At 41.1% G+C, this 17943-nt stretch overlaps 2 protein-coding genes and 1 long non-coding RNA gene across 8 annotated transcripts in view; 2 read left to right on the top strand and 1 right to left on the bottom strand.

The window, feature by feature from the left end:
- Window positions 1-7910, top strand: part of Api5 (apoptosis inhibitor 5) — a 26366-nt gene extending 18456 nt beyond the window's left edge. The window contains exons 12-14 of one of the 3 annotated variants that reach the window (XM_021154047.3): window positions 685-761; window positions 1256-1443; window positions 5854-7910. In XM_021154047.3, coding sequence (XP_021009706.2) covers window positions 685-761; window positions 1256-1433 — 255 coding nt within the window. In that variant the 3' untranslated portion in view covers window positions 1434-1443; window positions 5854-7910. The remainder of the gene's footprint in view (window positions 1-684; window positions 762-1255; window positions 1444-5853) is intronic. The other 2 variants (XM_021154042.3, XM_021154051.3) reach the window with 2 other exon arrangements.
- Window positions 649-12989, bottom strand: LOC110287427 (uncharacterized). Its single transcript, XR_002377210.3, has 3 exons — window positions 12688-12989; window positions 1658-1728; window positions 649-739 (listed from the first exon to the last, which is right to left on the bottom strand). It is a non-coding gene; the product is annotated as an uncharacterized LOC110287427 (long non-coding RNA).
- Window positions 12976-17943, top strand: part of Ttc17 (tetratricopeptide repeat domain 17) — a 103142-nt gene continuing 98174 nt past the window's right edge. For all 4 annotated transcript variants that reach the window (XM_021154024.3, XM_029474324.2, XM_029474326.2 and 1 more), the window contains exon 1: window positions 12976-13147. In XM_021154024.3, coding sequence (XP_021009683.1) covers window positions 12989-13147 — 159 coding nt within the window. In that variant the 5' untranslated portion in view covers window positions 12976-12988. The remainder of the gene's footprint in view (window positions 13148-17943) is intronic.

Here is a 17943-nt window from a genome sequence, read left to right on the forward strand (position 1 = left end):
AGACTACCAGCCCAGAGATGATCCCACCCACAAGGGGCCTTTTCCCCTTGATCACTAATTGAGAAAATGCCCCACAGCTGGATCTCATGGAGGCATTTCCTCAACTGAAGCTCCTTTTTCTGTGATAACTCCAGCTGTGTCAAGTTGACACAAAACTAGCCAGTACACCTGGGTTAGATCAACAGGTGTGGTACAGGCCTGTAATACCAGTACTAGGGAGTCAGAGACATGAAGATCTCACAGAGGATTAAATGTTTTCCTTCAATTGAAGCACCCTAGTGACTGCCTTTGTGAAAGAGGAAAGCTTTCTTGGTTGGTTTTGTTCATTGAAATTGTTAAATACTGATGTCACATCCTAAAGTTTGGGGCTATTTTAAAGGGAAAAAAAAATAGCTACGGTTTAAATCACATATAAAACAGTGTTAGTAGAAGAATTGGTATCTTTTACAATAAAATGGTCTCCATTTTCTTAGGGAGTTTTCTTTGGGTCTCTGTTTAAGTGGAAGCACAAGAAATAAAAGCTTTCCCTTATAACACATTTTCTTTGAACCAGTGCCCTGCACAAAGCCAGTCTAAGATGTGTTTTCCTCCCTCTTCTCCTTGCCCACTACTTCCTTAATGAACATATCCACTAGAAGTCTTGGCTGATTTTGTTTTTTGTTGTTTTTTTTTTTTTTTCTCCAGGATCTCTTCCACATTCCTCCTTCTTATAAGAGCACCGTAACATTGTCCTGGAAACCTGTACAGAAAGTTGAGATTGGGTAAGAAATGGATTTTAAAGAGATTCACAGTCAAATCCTGAGTTCAGTTGCTGATTTTAATTTTACAAGAGAGCACATGTTAGTTAACTTATTCTCAAGAAACTGTTAAAATATGACAGTTAGAAAGAGGATTTACAGTACCAAGTCATTCCAGAGCCTTACAAAGCAGGGTGGTGGATAACCCTGGAGGGTTTGGGTATGTTTGTATTCCTGTCACATCACTAGACTTTGTTGGCAGCTTAGTACAGCGAGGAGAGCATATTTCTTTGAAACCACACATTTCAAGGACTGTTAAGCCTTGTAAATGCCTATAAATTTATGTATAACTATAACCCAACAGTTACTGTGATAGCATGGAACTTTATCTACTTATTTTCTGATGTGACTATTCTCATTCGTAGATCTTTTACAGTAAAGCTCACAGGCTAATTTAGAATTGTTGTAACTTGGCATAATACAGTGCTTTGTCATTGTTGCTTTCCCCACTGTTACAGGCAAAAGAGAACCAGTGAAGATACAAGTTCAGGTTCACCACCTAAGAAATCGCCAGGAGGACCAAAAAGAGATGCCAGACAGATTTATAATCCTCCTAGTGGGAAGTACAGCAGCAATCTGGGCAACTTTAGTTATGGTGAGCGTTTTCGTTTGGGTACAAGCAGTTCAAGAGATTAGTTAGAAAGTGGTACGTGCTTTTAATTGTGAATTATATATATAGTATCATAGTTCTCTTAGGTGGCTTATCTAAGTTAGCCTGCAAAAACGGCCATTGGGGAAATAATTATATCCCATTTCTCTATAACTCTTGTGCACTTACTGAGTGAAGTGTGTGATGCCTAAGCACTTGGAAAAGAAAATATGCCAGCTATATTAAGAGAAACATGAAAAGAAAAAAATACCTCTGTCAGGTGTGGTGGGGAGGGTCTCGGAGTTGTGAGCCTGTTGATGAAAATACTCAGGTTTTCTATGGCTAGTGGAAAGAGAGGTCATAGAAATGGAGTCAGATGACTGAGCACTGTGTGCCTGGGAAGATATTATAGTCTACCTTTGCCCAAATGCAGTTTTCTGTCATCGCTTCTAGTCCTCCTTGTCTAGGAGAACTTTCTTCCCACCTGCCCATTCTCTGTGGAGGCTCTCAGGTCAGTAATGAAGTCTGTTTTTTACTAGCTTTTCCCCACACGAATCATTTTTAAAGGAATGGGCACTGTGGGGCATAATGGCACATGCCTATAATCCCAGCACTCAAGAGTCTAAGGCCTCAGAGGACCATAAGCTCAAGACAAGCCTGAGCTAAGTAACAAGACCAAAAGGGTCAACAGGGGCAGAGACAGTCCACCCAACTAGCCCCTCCTCTTGCTTAGGAAAAGCTTACTGCTGGCAACCACAACTGCAGAGAGGCAGAGGCAGGAGGAGTTCAAGGCCATCTTCATTCAGGTAGCTGCATTGAGTGAAGCTCAAAAATAAATGCTCAAAATAGAGAGATGGCAGGCTATAATAATACCTTTGTAGTGTTTTACAACTCATAGGTCAGCCTAGGCTACTTGAGACCCTGTCTCAATGATACCAGTATTAGCAACAATCATAACAGCAATCAATGCTGTTTATCTTGATTGCTAATTGCAGTCAATTCTACAATTCTGTTTGCTAAGTACATTCTGAGCCGCATTTTACTTTCTACTCCAGATTTCTGTTTCTCAGGTGAGATAATTGTAGCGGGAAGTAAAATTCTCTTGTGGTGGCTGAATTCCTCTGACCTTTGACAGTGCTCAAATCCCTTTTGACCAGACAGGTTGGAAAAAGCCAGCTTTTAGACTGAGGAATGAACCCTCCCATATAAATGAACTCTTACAGACTTCTGTAAGGAGTGCACTGAATCTTGACACTCATATAACTGCATATAAATGTGCATATGCCCGTTTGCTTATGTGAAAAATAGGGATAGCAGAGTTCTTATGAACTTCAGGTAAGAATGGTTTTGAGAGCATTTGGTAATGAAAAGCAGTCTTTGTTGTTTTATTATATCAAATACTATCTTCTGATATTTTTTGACTTAATGTGATATCTGTACCAATCTGAAAATCAGCAGTTAGATGCTATGAGGAAATAGCATGAACGAAAGTAATCATGATATTTTGCACAGCACATAAAGAAATTTATTTCTCTGCACTTGAATAGTTACATGGTGAGTATAGAAACATAAAGATTTTGTCTCACAGAACCCACAGCTTGATATAAGGTGGAGAACAAATGCAGAAAATGTAACACATAGTTTGTATGCCAGTAAACTAGGATGTGAATATAGTTTAATTTTAAAAGCTGCAAAAAAAAAAAAAAGAGTCACTAGTAAATAGAAGTGGGGGTGTTTTTATTAAAAATATGAGCCGGGCGTGGTGGTGCACGCCTTTAATCTCTGAGTTCGAGCCCAGCCTGGTCTACAAAGTGAGTTCCAGTACAGCCAGGGCTATACAGAGAAACCCTGTCTTAAAAAAACAAAACAAATAAAATAAAATAAAATAAAATAAAAATACGAAAGGGGGGGGGGAGGTATGGTGGTATACACCTTTAATCTCAGCACTTGGGAGGCAGGGACAGGCATGTTTACATAGCAAGTTCCATAATAGGCAGAACTACATAATAAAGAAACCTGTCTCCAAAAACAAACAGTAAGTAAGTAAATAAAATCAATGTTTTAAATTGTTTTAAAAAATAGGTGTTTTACTTAACAAAAAAATTCAGAGTCATGGTTTAAGCTACTTGGAAATCTTCATTATGTTAAAAGGCAAAATGGTGTGCAAAGTAAGATGCAACTCCTTTGTTGTAGGACGTAAGGACACGTTCTCCACGTTTACATTGTTGAGCATGGCCATGCTGTTCTCACAGTCACAGTTTAAAGGGTTTTCTTGACTTCACCTTTCCCATTCAGTTTAAACCCATTTCTCTGTCCAGCTTTAGGATATGACTGATGAGTGTTGAGTGGTAGTTTTCTTGTCCAGATGCGGGCTTTGGTTCCCACAGATGAGCTCACTTGCCTGGAGCATGTTCCATCACATTGGTTGTAAATAGATGCTCACTTCAGTTTTCTTCCTGCTCACAGAATTCTCCAGTAGGCCAAGAGTTCTCAGACGTTCTACAGCTTGTTCCTGCCGTTCTTTTTCTTTTGTCGTTTCTAGGCTATAAGCATATTCCTGGGGCACATTTAAATTGTTAGTAGCTTTTTTCCAGCGGTTAGGAATGGAGCTTACAGCATTTGCCTCCATATTCAAAGCCCTGGCACAAAAATTTTTTTAAAAATGTGAAGTTAAGGTGAACTTGAAATCACTGGTCATTAAGATGCTGATTGTCCTTTAGGATGAGGCTCACCAAAAAAAAGAAACTTGAGTGGAATCCTGTATGTTAGCCTTAGCTGCATTAAGATCAAAATTAAATGTTCAAAATAGAGAGATGACAGACTGTGATGATACTTTTGAATAACTGAAGGCAGCTCTGGCCTTTGTATTAAAACTAAAATTTTGTTGTTTGGATTCCTTTGAGAAGCTAGACAACGTTCTGTGCATCTTTCATACTCAGAAAAAAAAATAATTAAAAAATGTAAAGGTTAGTTTTGATAGTCTATTGGTGAAAAACACTTTATTGGTGCATAGCAAATAATTCTGTACATTAGCACGCTAAGTGTGTTGATACTTAAGGAAAATTATTTTTGTGGACTGGTATGTAGTTCAGTATAAGGAAGTCCTTGTCTTTTACACCTAAGAAGAATGTAGGAGCAGTAAGAATCAGTCATGCCATGCACCTTAAATATAAACAAATGCAGTAGTGAAAGAGCTGGCTAAAGGTCACTGCATCTGTTACTGACAGATCACCATCAGCAACCACCGTGGTACTCTCAAAGCTGACCATTATGGGTAGTTTAAAATGTGCATATATGACTAACTTAAAGACCTATGGCTTTCTGTTGTTGATTCTGTATTAAGCATCTTGAAGTAAGTATATCTATCCTAACACTTACCACCTTTGACTATGTTGTCTAGTGCACTAAACATGTTAACTTCATTAAAGTGATTTGCATATCAATCCATGAATAAAATTGTCACTGTACAAGAATTGACTGAGTCAGGCTCCATTACAGAGAAATATTGGCTAAATTGGAGCTGTCTAGTTAGTTTTCTGTCTCAGAATTGAAATCTTTTTCCTTTTTGAGGAAAAAGGGAGATTCTTCATAAAATCACCTAATAAGCAATAAGGGCAGAAATTTTATAGTGGACACAAAATTGACCTAAAAGGTGTTTTTCAAAATATCAAGATTGTAGATCAGAAAGATGAGTACCAGCCTTGATTACTGTTGGCAAGATTGTTGCAGTGAGGAAGTTTGAAGTTCGACAAACAGATTTGATTTCATATACCATGATGAACACTCCAGCTTTGCTGGTAACTTCAGTGTTCTTCACTGGAACATCTTCTGAACTAATTCCTCTTGGTTTTGTTCTCTCTGTGCCTTGACTTTCAGCAAAAGATGTACTGTGCTCATTCAGAATATCTGTGTGTGTGACTCATAGCTTTTTGAGAGCTCTGGGGAACTCAGACAGCTCATGAAGGAGTAGAAAGGCTCATCATTGAACCTGCACTTAACCTGAGGGTCAGTTCTGTAGATGGTGAGAAAGATACTGCCTGTGTATCACATGAAAAGGCAGCCTCATTAGCCAAAACAGTTGGAAGTTTAAGATACTTCTCATATATAAAGACAAGCAGTTTTGTTACATTAATTCTTTAGTAAATGCAGGCATTTTTATCCTGTTACTCTTTGATAATGATAAGCACCAAAATAGAAATTAACAAGTATGGTTATGCAACATTGTTGCTTTGAAACAGCTTTGCTAATGAGAATGGTTTAGTCAAACCTCTGTGAAGTTTCTGGCACTTTGCTGTTTTCCTCTCTACCTCTGTAACTGCATGGACAGAGTGAATCTTGAAGATAGTGGCAGAATGTCACTTTTGCTTTTATAAACCCTGCTGTTTTCAGAACTAAAAGCTGTATTCTTCTGTTTGTTGAACCATGACGTCCTGAGCAAGACCTAAACCACTGTTCGCTTTTTCGTAGAGCAGAGAGGAGCCTTCAGGGGAAATAGAGGTGGCCGAGGTTGGGGAACACGAGGAAATCGTAGTCGAGGAAGACTCTACTGATTGCGACGTCACATTCTTCAGCATTGTCATGAGATTAATATACTTAAATCTACTACTCATTGGATTGCCGGGGATGTCCCTTTAAAAGGACTGCTGCCTTCAGCTGAAAATGTAATGTTCTTTCTACCTTTGTATGTATGATCTACTTTTGTAAAAGACCATGGTTGTGTCCAAGGTAAAACCACAACAATATTTTTGGATGCTTTGTCTGCAGCCTTGACTTGTTTTCACAATATCCTCACTATCCAGACTTCATCTTGTGAATCTTGCTTTTACACATCTTGATGATTTGTCACTGAGATCTGACTCTAATGGAAAAGTCAGTCTAGCCTGTGATCTGGTGAAGATCATCACTCTTGAAACGTTACTTGTTCTCCTCCCCATTCTGTTAGGTTTCTGCCCAATACATGGAGAAGAGTAAAGATGAGTCTTAACCTTCTGCTTTCATTGTTTTCTAAGGAAGCTGCTGGGCAGTGTTGTAGCATCCCTGCCAAGAGTCGTAGAAATCAAACACCAGCTTCTCACAGTGTCCAGGCGATGCCAGCCTTTGAGAAAGAACTTGCTTTGCATTGCCCCTTCAGTCTTCTCCATATTTTGGGATACAGCTTTGAACACAGGGTCTTATTATTTGAATAGGAGTACATGTGCATAATATACGTACAGACATAGCATATGTTGTGTGTGTATATATGCATGCTATGGAACTTGAGTGTACAACCAATCAGTACGTTAAATTCTCAGAAGGGGTCCTCTGACATAGCGATTATCCCTTTGAGGCTGAATCCATTACTGACTTGGTATCTAGGTTTTCACTCCAGTAGGGAGGAATTTCAGTCAGTTGAACTTACATGATATTATTGTTGTTTAAAACTAAAAACAAAGGCTGTTTTTCCAGAGACAAATTTAAAGACCCTTGTTGGTGAAATACAGCCAGATCTGGTGTGCATACAGGTTCCCACAGGATCTGTTAGTGTAATGTAGGATTTGGAGACATAATAACCAGGGCTACCCAGGAGAGTGACTTGGTGACATAGTACCATAAAAGTTGCTCACTCAGCTTGCTTTTGCCACTTTCAAAATTTAACTTCTCAGGTTATTAATCAGATTATTGTGTAAGTTAGCCAATAGTCTTTAGATTAAGGCAACAGACGGGAGGTTCGTGGAGTGTCTCATGTTGGGCATTTTTAGTAGCCCAGACTCTGTTCTTTATTTGAATGTTTCACACATTTTTGTTCACAGTTAATCTTCCAAGTTTACTATTCAAATCAGAAATTCAGATGACATTTCTAGTGGTTTGCTGTTTTGGTTTTTTATGTTTTTTGTTTTTTTGAGGTTTCATTTCTTACACAGGTGTCTTCATTACCATCACTTCTGCACTGGGGAAAAAAACAATCTCCTTTGTGAGAATCACTGCACGTATTTATGGCGAAAATATTTCTGAAAGTCTAGAATGATACAAGTGAGCACAAGAAGTTGGTCAGCTTGACTATGGAGTGCTGGCAATAAACTCTGAACATTCCAGAAGACTGAGCTGAACCTAGGCTCCCTTGGAATCTGAACAGACATAGGAACATGGGATTGCCAGTTGAATTCTGTGACCATCTAGTTATGGACCTCAGATATAGATCAGCAGGGCCTAAAACCATTTCAAGTACAAAAATGAATTGGACTCTAGCAATATAAATTTGAACACAGTAACTTTTCCTCTTGCCTGAGGGTATTTGTAAACTCGGCAGAAGTAACTTGACCTCATGTCTACTGCAGAGCTCACTGCATTCATCCCCTGCTCATCCTTTGGCTTCCTTCCCCTTGCCTAGTCAGTAGTTCATAAATTAGTGTTCTTTTTGCTTCAGAAATGTGAAAGAAAATCGTCATGCCATGAATCTCTTTCTTCCGCAAGGACACCTGGTTCTCCCCTTGTTTAAATGTAAATGCTCCCTTATGCTTTTGAAATAAATTTCCTTTTGTAATTTTGTTTTGTGTCTTAATGTGTTATAATTATAACTTAGGATTCTTGAATTTCAAATATTAGCATTTATTGATTGCTTCTCATATGGCTTCTCATATGGTATGCTCTGTTGTCAAGGTCAGTCTTAAAAGCCATCTGGTTTGGATATATTTTTATAAGTAAATACAGTCTTCTGGAAAAGATTCCATTCTGCCAAAACAGCATCAGAAGAAGAGCTGAAGCATGGTGTCCTGTGCCTATAACTATCAGGGTACCAAGGTAGGAGGATCACAAGTGACTTAGGCTATCTAGTGAGACTTGCAAAGGTTTGAGGATGGAAGAAAATAACAGATTCAGTGACATACATCTGCAATCCCAGTAAGCAGGAGGCTGAGGTTCAAGTTTGAAGCAAGCATAAGCTAATAAAAAGTTCTATTAAAAATAAAAACTTGGGCCAGCAAGATGGCTCAGCAGATACAAGGAGTTTGCTGCCAAGCCTAACAATCCCTGCATCCACATGATGGAAAGAACCAACTCATGATAGTTTCCTATGACCTACACACATTAAATGTAATAAACTTTTAATAAATGCCTACATTAGATTAAAAATTACAACATCTGTCCCTGTTTTGAGACTTCAAAGTACGGTACTGCTCTTGTAGAAAAGCACAGTTTAATCCTCAGCACCCACATTAGGCAGTTATGCCTGTAACTCTAGCTCCAATGGACCCAGCATATGCCTCCACAGCAGACAACTGCATTCATGTGCACAGACCCACATGCAGAGATGTGCTGATACAATTTAACCTTTAAAAATTATTTCATATTGAAAGATCAAGTAGATACATTTCCTGGTATATACTGCACTAAAACCTCACAATGTGAGTGAGGCTGGCGATTCTCCCATTATGACTTTATATTTCTCTAGGTTTCATGGAAGGAAAGAAGTGCAATTATATGGAAGAAAAAAAAAATCAGTGCTTAAACAGGATTTTTTTTTTTTTAAGTGACATGACTGCCTAGCACATAGTAACTCAGAAGCAGTAATTGTTCAGTCATGGTTTGGATGTGAAAAGTGCCTCCAAGTCCCATGCATTGAGGCTTGGTCTACAGTATTCAGAGGTGGGCTTCAGGTGAGTGAGTCATTAGGGCACCAGCCCAATACATGGCTTAGTCAACCAGATGAATATGGAACATGGAAAAAATCTTGTCCCTAGCCAATTTGTATCTTCATTTGCTTCTCAGCCTTCTGTCACAGCTCTGCTGCCATAATCCTCTCCCTCACCACCATCCAGCCATGAGCTGAAACCTCTGCAACTGGAAAACAGAATAAGTCCTCCCTCTAAAGTGTTTGTACCTTATGATTTATTACAGTAAAGAGAAGAAAACAGCACATTTCCGTTGGGGTTTGTAATTGTTCTACTCCAAATGGGAAAGCTACTTCTTGAAAGGAATTGGGAAAACCCAGCCAAAACCTAAATACAGTCAAGATTTTAAAAAATGTAAGCATAAGAAATTCCTCCATGTTTAGCAGCTAATAGACTAAATGAGCAAAGAATCCCTTAGAGAGTCTTGGTCAACCAGCTTTTCCCAGTCCTTTCTAGTTCTTCAGAACCTAAATTGGAGACAGAAACCTGGACATCCTTGAAAACCCTGTGTTGTGTGCTTGTTTCTAGAATAGTCTGTTCTACATTCTGTTACACCCAGAATACTTTGGGATCTTTCAAATGTAGTATAACAGGACAATTCCCATCTGCCTTGGAGGAAAAGTTTGATTGGTCCCTATGTGTTTCCTACCTACTTGTAATTGTATTTGCTTTTCCAAGTTTGTGTATTCTGTTTTACTAGACTAGACCTAAGGACCTTTGCAGAAGTTAAATAAGAGTTTTATACTCAAAATGTAGAAAATACTATCACAAAGTAGTGTGGTATGTCATTAGTGCTACATTCAGAGGTGGCAAAAAACTTGGCATCTTTATACACTAGGGTTGACCTGTACCTTAAGTTGAAGGAAAGAGCACAAGTAAAAGCTGAGAAAGGATAAACAAACACTTTTCTCTGTATTGGGGATACCTAAAGCAAGAATAGTATTCATACACAGACATCCTTATATACCGAATATAACTTATTTTTATTTATATTTTAATACCGTAGTTTTAAAAGATCCACCTGGACTATGGAGGATACACGTAGCTACGTCACTCCTAAGATTCAGTTATTTGACCAAAGTTATTTTTACAAATGTAATTACAGTCACATATAAGCTTATTTGATGCTAGTCATAAGGAAAACTGTTCACTTGGATAATCTTAGCATAGAAATTCTTTAAATCTAGCCTAAAGATGAAGTAAGTCAGAGTTTTAAGCAATGGAGACATTCTCTTAGTAGCCTTAAAAGTACTTCTCATGTTAAGAGGGCTACATTGTAAGATGAAGTGGGTGTTTTGCATTAATGGCCAGTCAACATCCAGCAAGATACCAACCATGCCAAACCAGATTTGTGTTCCATAGAAACTGAAAGAATGGTTTAAAGCTAGTAAGTTTATAGCTATTAGTTACACAACAGAAAAACATGGAGAGCTCTCAAGGTTTGAAACAAAATCTTGTCTCAAAGGACAATAATTATGAACTAGGAAAAACAAGTGGATAATCTATTGAGTTTGTAGACATTGATATCCAACTCCTTTCCAATACTTAAATGCCCAAAAAATGTTCCTGATACCTGAAATACGTACTAGAGATTCTATACAACCATTCATTCTGGGGTTCAGGAATCAGCTAGGTATAATAAACATTCATTAAATAATGGGCTAGAGATACATAGCTCATTAGTAATATGGTTGGCTACCATATGCAAGGCCCTAGGCTCAGTCCTTAGCATTGTAAAGAAAAAAACAGATGGTATACAATAATAGATGGCTACACCTAAAAAGATGCTGAGAAAAAAACCATTCCATCACTTGTTTCTACTTTAAAACTCAGGTTACAGTCCTTACTGTCTATATTTAAACTCAATACAACACACGAGTCCCTTTCAACTTGATGCCAGCATCACCTTTACCAACTACACTTTGCCTGAACCATAACCTTTGTGCCAAGCCTTTTTCACCTGGTTGTAGTTCTCTCTACACATTATTATTACATTCTCATCTGTATTTTAACTAACTTGTCAACATCATAGCTTACTTCTTAATGGTCATATTTCTGTGCCCATGTAAGATTCCAGGGAGCCTTAGCTTACTGGGGATCCCCTGAGCAAACCATATGGAGCCAGGATCAATGTAAAAAGCAAGAGGAATTTATTGTCCCAGTGTACTGGGGTCATCCCAGACCCGAAGGCGAGGAGGCGCAGCACCCGTTCAGTGAGTTTTTATATGGTTTCCAGGAGGCAGAATAGATAGCATCAGCAACTAGGCACAATATGATTGGCAAAACAGTGCACCCTTTAAACTGGTTGGTCTTTAGGGAATGAGGTGACAAGGACTTCTCTTGTCTGAAGGTGGGCAACAGTCCATCCTGTTGGTTCCACCCTGTGGTCTGAGAAATGTTAATTAACCTCTCCCTTCTGGAGGGGCAAGTGTTTCATAACCTTCCCAAAGGTCCTGAGCTGACCTTTACATCCAGTCTCTACTACCAGAGGCAAATATACGTGTGTGGTGTGTGTGTGTACACATACATACATAGGTGTATATGTTTGTGTATGAGAACTGTATGCCACATGTATAAAGGAGGATCCCCTAGAGCTGGAGTTATACAGGTGGTCCTAACACTGCTTCCAGGGAAGAGCAGGAAGTGCTCTTCAGCCCCGAGCCATCTTTGTAGCCCCAAGCCATCTCTCCAGCCCCAAGATACACCTTTTTAATAAAACGAATGCTCATTACATGGGTACTTTTAAGAAAAGCTGCCCAGTGAGCTGGGCCTGATGGTTCATGCATGTATCCAGCATCAGGTGGTTGACAAAGGAGGACTTAAAGGCCTGCCTGGGCTAAATAATAAATTCCAGGCAATTCAGGCTGCAAATGGGACTTCATTTCAAAAAACAAAACAAACAAAATCAACAAAACCAAACTGCTCTCAGAAGAATTACAAAGCCATGGCACAGTCTCGGTTCCCATAACATGAGGCAACACATCTATGTAGGTGGCAGGGCACAATTTTTTTTTTTTTCTCAACAGAAAAAAAAAGCATAACAAGCTTTGTTACAAGATGATACACCCACCATACTAGTAGGCCGACCTGAATATCTATAAGAACATACAATGGCAGAGCCTGGAACCTAAGCTGGTTAACAGCTAGTCTACCTGTTGGTAGTGCGCCTCTAAGTTTCAGTATGCAAATCAATCTTCCTTAAAACATACTCATAATGGCTGAGTCTACCCTCGGGGAAGGGAAGCCGCAAGTGCTTACATATTTAATACAGTCCCGGGAGATGCCACTATCTGGGCTCTACACCTAGGTCTTTAACGTAGTCTAGAGCTGCCCACCAAAGTCCACAAGACGCATGCTGCTGTAAGACCCAAAAATCTGGCCACACCGGATGTAAGTGGTCTGTAAGGACACATCGCTTTCTAAATTTAGGAAGAAAAAGTATGCCGATCACATATACATAACTTGTAATGAGCTGATATTTTGTATTTGATAACGAGCTATTTTTTAAATTCGATGTGTGACATGCATTACACAGTACGACTGCGCCGCTTAACAAACACTCCATTACGAGCCTTATTTAAAAAAAAAAAAAAAAAACCTCTTTCAGACAGTTGAAAAGTATAACTTTTATTGCACTACCAGAAACAATACTTACTTTTTAAAAAGACCTTCACCGTCTTCTCACTTCTGCTCAAGCTTCACCTAGTCTATTATCTCCCCTCCGGTTCACACGCTTGGGGATCTTATAGCCTACAGAAAAACGATAACTAGAAAGCAGTTTCCAGCTCTGAGGTGTGGCAGGACCGGCTGCCCGGACCGAGGGTAAAGGGTCCGGTATCGACTCCGAGGCACTCCCGCGGGCTCCTCCTCCAGTTCCAGAGGCGACCTCCCCAAGATGGCGGACGGCAAGGAGTCGCTTCCGCTTCCGGTGTGAGCGGCCCGGCCGGGGGGGCAAGATGGCGGCGGCAATAGGGGTCCGCGGCCGGTTCGAGCTGCTACCTCGCTCCGGCCCGGGTTGGCTTCTCAGCCTTTCCGCTTTGCTGAGCGTGGTGGCTCGAGGGGCCTTGGCCACTACGCACTGGGTCGTCACGGAGGACGGGAAGATCCAACAGCAGGTAGCGGCCAGGGTGCCCCCTCTCTGCCTGCGCCCCATCAGGGGGATCCCGGAGCCGGGCCCCTGGGTGACTCCGCGCGGCCCCGCCCCCAGCTTGGCTTCCCACGGTCCCGGCCCACGGGCCGAGGCTTCCTGCGCTCGGACCTGGCGCCGCCCCCTCCCCTCTGGTCCCCTCGCCCGGGCTCCGCCGTGGGGAACTTCTCAGCCTTCCACCTTGGGGCCGCGCGCCGTCCCGGAACCGACCCCGGGGAGCTGAGACTTGAGCTCCCGGGTTAGGAGTCACGGATTCATCTTTAGTTCTGCCTTTGGAGCCGCTGGACCAGGACCCGCGCGCCACCACCTCTCCCCGAGGAAGTAGAAAGCAGGTGGCAGTGCCGGGGAGTGTGCGCGTCCCAGGCCAGTGACAGCCAGGGTGGCATTAGTGAATGGATGAATCTTTTAATGCGCCTCCTCCAGCCTTGTCTCCCACTGGTAGGATTTGTTTCGCGATGTGATGGTTTGAGGCTGTGCCGTTAGCCAGGTCATTAGGGGCTCTTTAAAGACAACCCATTCTTGCTCCTTCTGAAGGAATGCCAGAAGATGCCTCTGGTGGCGGTGCCCGCATCATTCAGTTCTTAAGTGCCCTCATTTCCCGGTGTATTTTACATTGCTTCCTAGTTCCTGTGACCCAGCCCGGCACTCTGCATTTGCAGTTTACTAGATTACCTATGCTTGAACTGATTTCTCAGAGGAGTGACCGCTTTTCTTATATAACTTTCTGATGCCTGCATTTGCTTTCATACTGCTGATGCTTTAAGGACTGCGTGTGTGTGTGTGTGTGTGTGTGTGTGTGTGTGTGTGTGTGTGTGTGCTCGCGCGCGTGCTTCACCACAGAATCTTGTAAACTTAATGACTTCCAGCGCTTGACAACAATCAGGAAACGTCCAGGAGCCATTTAAAAAGTGAAGAGTGTACCCATGCAATTTAAGCATACTGACTCATGTTTTAACCAAAGGCATGAGAAAGAAACTGACCCTTTTGATTAACTCTAGAAACACATCGCAAGGTTTATATTTAAGATGAGACATTTAACAATGCAGCAAACCTAAACAAAAAAAATTTTTAAATGCCCACCCTTTGTGTTTCCAGTGTACTCTTTCCCCGCGTGTATTTATATCTGACTCCCGTTTTAAAGGATTTCTTTTTCATGGATATTAAGTTCAAGATCCAAGTTAATTTTCATTAACTGAGAGTTATGCCTTTCTGACATAAGATTGGAAATCCTGCACCATCCCTGTTTTCATCTTTTGATCGCTGTTGGTGATTTGCTGAGGTCTGCATGAAGGGAGGCATTGAATTCAGTCACTTATGCTGCAATTTGGGGAGCCCTTCTCCCATTGGCTCCTTCGCTATATTGTTTCTGGCCACAGCTATTTATACTCGATGACATTGACTTCTCCTTCCCATTTTGGTGGCCTGCCACTCAGCCGAAAACGTAATCCACCTGAAAAGTGAAGGTTAGTTAACGGAGATGAATCATTTATATGTTGAATATTACAGTGGGAAGGTAAGATCGGATTTGTTTTTGTTCTTTAAAAAAAAAGCCTTCTTTTACACATTGGATCTACATCTTAGAGGGAAATACAGGGGTATTAGTGCCTTGCCAGATCTTCTGAATCTCTGCCAAGTTATCTCTTCAGTAAGTAATCAGACTTAAAGATAAGAAAGCACGCCCTTTTTTACCCTTCCCATTGACTTTTTCCAATTCTTCATTGCACGTTAACAGTTGCAGCATTGGGTTCTGGCAGCCATGAACCTTTACTCTATAACAAATAAAGTTGATGACAATGTGTAACAACTGGCGGGAGAAGGGTGTTAGAGGTAAAGGGGTAGAGTTAATCTAAGAGGAAACAGGTACAAATGAATAAAATAGGAATTGGATATGGTGGGCAGCATTTTAGTTGGACTCCAGTAACTGCATAACTCCTGTGTCCTTTCCTGGCAATAAATGGAATTGGGGCAAAATCTAATAAACATTGTTTAGATTGCAGTCAGTGGTCACATTAGGGTACTCGTTAGTACATCAACTTGTGGATACTGTAGTTCTGTTTGTAAATTTGGAACCATAGTTAGGATTCAACTAATATCGAATTAGTATCTTAATTTCTGCTGCTTGGTTCTTGGTTCTGTTACTTGATTAAGAAAAGAAGTATGGTTCCAGTTTTAAAATGCCCTAACAGCAAGGAGGATCTGTGGACAAACTTCAGTAGAACATTAGAGTGATAAATGTCTTTCTAATCATTTGAATTCTAAAACTTTTAAAAATTATATGTGTCATGATTTTCCACAGCATACTGCATCATTTTCCACAGCAAATATGGAAATACTTATATGAATTAAAAGTGAGAGTTAGAGACAACTGTGGTGGCACACAACTTTAATCCCAGCACTGAGGTGACAGAAACAGGTGAATCTCTGAGCTTGAAGCCAGCCAACATGGCTTACTTACATAGCAAGTTCCAGTCCAGTCAGTGCTACATAGTGAGATACTGTCTTTCAGAGGAAAAAAAAAAATCAAAATTGCCCAAAGTGCACATTTAAATAGGGGCATTTCCACGATTATAGTGAGAGTACAGCATGGAATCTTTACCAGGACAAGTGCGTCTTCATTGGGTTTTTGTAGCACAAGCCTTAGCAGACCCTAAAGGTAGCCACACCGGTTCTATACTTCAGGCTGTGAATGTGCAAACTTAGAAGCCCTCTGACCTTAGGTGGGTCATGCAGGGGCTTCTTTCAGACAGATCTCCATTCCTGCAGGCAGCCTCTTTGCATTCAAAGCTGGAGTTGCTGCTGGCAACAGCCGGTGTCCAGTGTGCATGCCTTGGAAAATCAGAGTTTCTTTCCATGGCTCCTGCCTCAGCTAAGAAGCACCCCTCCTACCACTGAATTCCCAAGAATGCTGTCTAGGGAGGCCTGGAGCCGGAGCGGGAAGAAAAGGTCCCATTTTCTATGTTTCTTTCCCACCGTAACAGAGAGAGGTTAAGAAAAAGGCTGTCTACAATTGTGAGCTTTTTCTCAGCTTTCGGTTCTGGAATACCTCTTTATAATTCATTACCTCCCCTCTCCCCATACCAGGAAACCAGAAAGACCATCTGTCTTCATTTTCTTTCCTGTTGCTGTGATAAGATACCCTGACAAAGATACCTTAAGAGGGAAAAGGTTCATTTAGCTTACGATTCCAAGTTACATACATCATAGGAAAGTGGGAGAGGTAAGGGGAGCAGGAACTTAAAGCCGCCAGTGTGAAGCAGCTACTCACATTACAGTGAGCAAGAGCAACGAGGTAGCAGGCAGATACCCGTGCTCGGCTCACTTTCTCCACTTGTATACAGTCCAGGCCCCAAACCAGGGACTAGTGCTCCCCACAGTGGATGGGTCTTCCCATCTCAGTTAACAAAATCAAGACACGCCATGCCCACTGGCTAAGTTAATCTAGATAATCCCTTATGGAGACTCCCCAGTGGTTCTAGATTGAGTTCACCTGTCAAAACTAGTGATCCCAACTTCTATCGCACTTTATACAAGGAAGGGTCCTTAGCTTGGAGTCAGTCTGTGAACTAGATGACTGTGTGTTATTAACCAGTTAGCATGAGGCTCTGCTGTGTAATTAGGCCAAGAAACCCTTACATCATCCTTGGTGTTGAAATGGGGCTTCAGTTTAGTGTTGCGTGTCTGTAATGCCAGCACTCAGAGTGTGGAGGCAGCAGGGTGAGTAGTTGTCACACTTGACTATATACATATTCATATACGTGTTCATATACGTGTTCATACAGCAAAGTTATGGCCAGCCTGGGCTACATGAGACTCTCTCTGTCTCTAGACACACAACACACACACTTCTGAATAGTCTGGTAGGAAACTTCCTCATAATCAGAGCTGAGGTGTTGCTGGTTGGATTTGTAAAGAATAAGCTTCTAGACAATATTTCCAAATATTTTTATTTTATTTTTATGTAAATATAATCACATCACCATCAGACTACAACCAAGTTCACATCCACTTCTAACCTACTGAGGAACAGGCCATGGGACTTTGGCCTTTTGTCAATTCCAGGTGGCGTACCACTTCTTTAGGCAAGAGTTACTGAAAGTCACTCAGCAAGCATGATTTGCCAAGGGATGCTTCCTGCAGCCTAGGCTTTCCTCAGAGTTACTATGTAACAGAGGCTGGCCTTGAACTTCTTGAGCATTCAGTCACCACCTGTCAAGTGTTGAGATTATAGGAATACCCAACAGGACCCGGTAGTGTTTGTTTGTTTCCAAAGTACCTGCTCATTCGCTTGCTGCTGAGGTTAAATAAATTTTGGAATTAGCCTGCAACCCTCAGTACTCTCTAGCATTCTGTCTCTTTAGGGTTTCTGTTTGGTCGGTTGGTTTTTGGTTTTGATTTGGGGGCGGGGGTTGTTTGTTCTCGTTTTTGTTTGTTTGTTTGTTTGTTTGTTTGTTTTGGGAAGGCTCTCATCTATCGCAAGCTAACTTCAGACTCACTATGTAGGATGACTTTGAACTTTATAAAGCCTGGCTGTATCATCTCATATCAGATGAACTCTTGAAATCCTGCAGCTATTAGTGTGTAAGCTTGTTCAGTCCAGAAGTTGTGCTTCTGGCACCAAGTGCAGTGCCTCTGGATCCTCTCTTCAGAAACGGAGGGCTCAGCTTTCAGTAAGAATCACCGTCAGCACCCACTGTCTCATAACATTGTAACATTTATTTTCATCGCCACTGTTTCCTTCTCCTCTAAAGTTAGAACCCTCAAGTT

This window comes from Mus caroli, unplaced genomic scaffold, assembly GCF_978045245.1.
Source record: "Mus caroli unplaced genomic scaffold, Mus_caroli_1 scaffold_2, whole genome shotgun sequence".
NCBI classification, from domain to species: domain Eukaryota; kingdom Metazoa; phylum Chordata; class Mammalia; order Rodentia; family Muridae; genus Mus; species Mus caroli.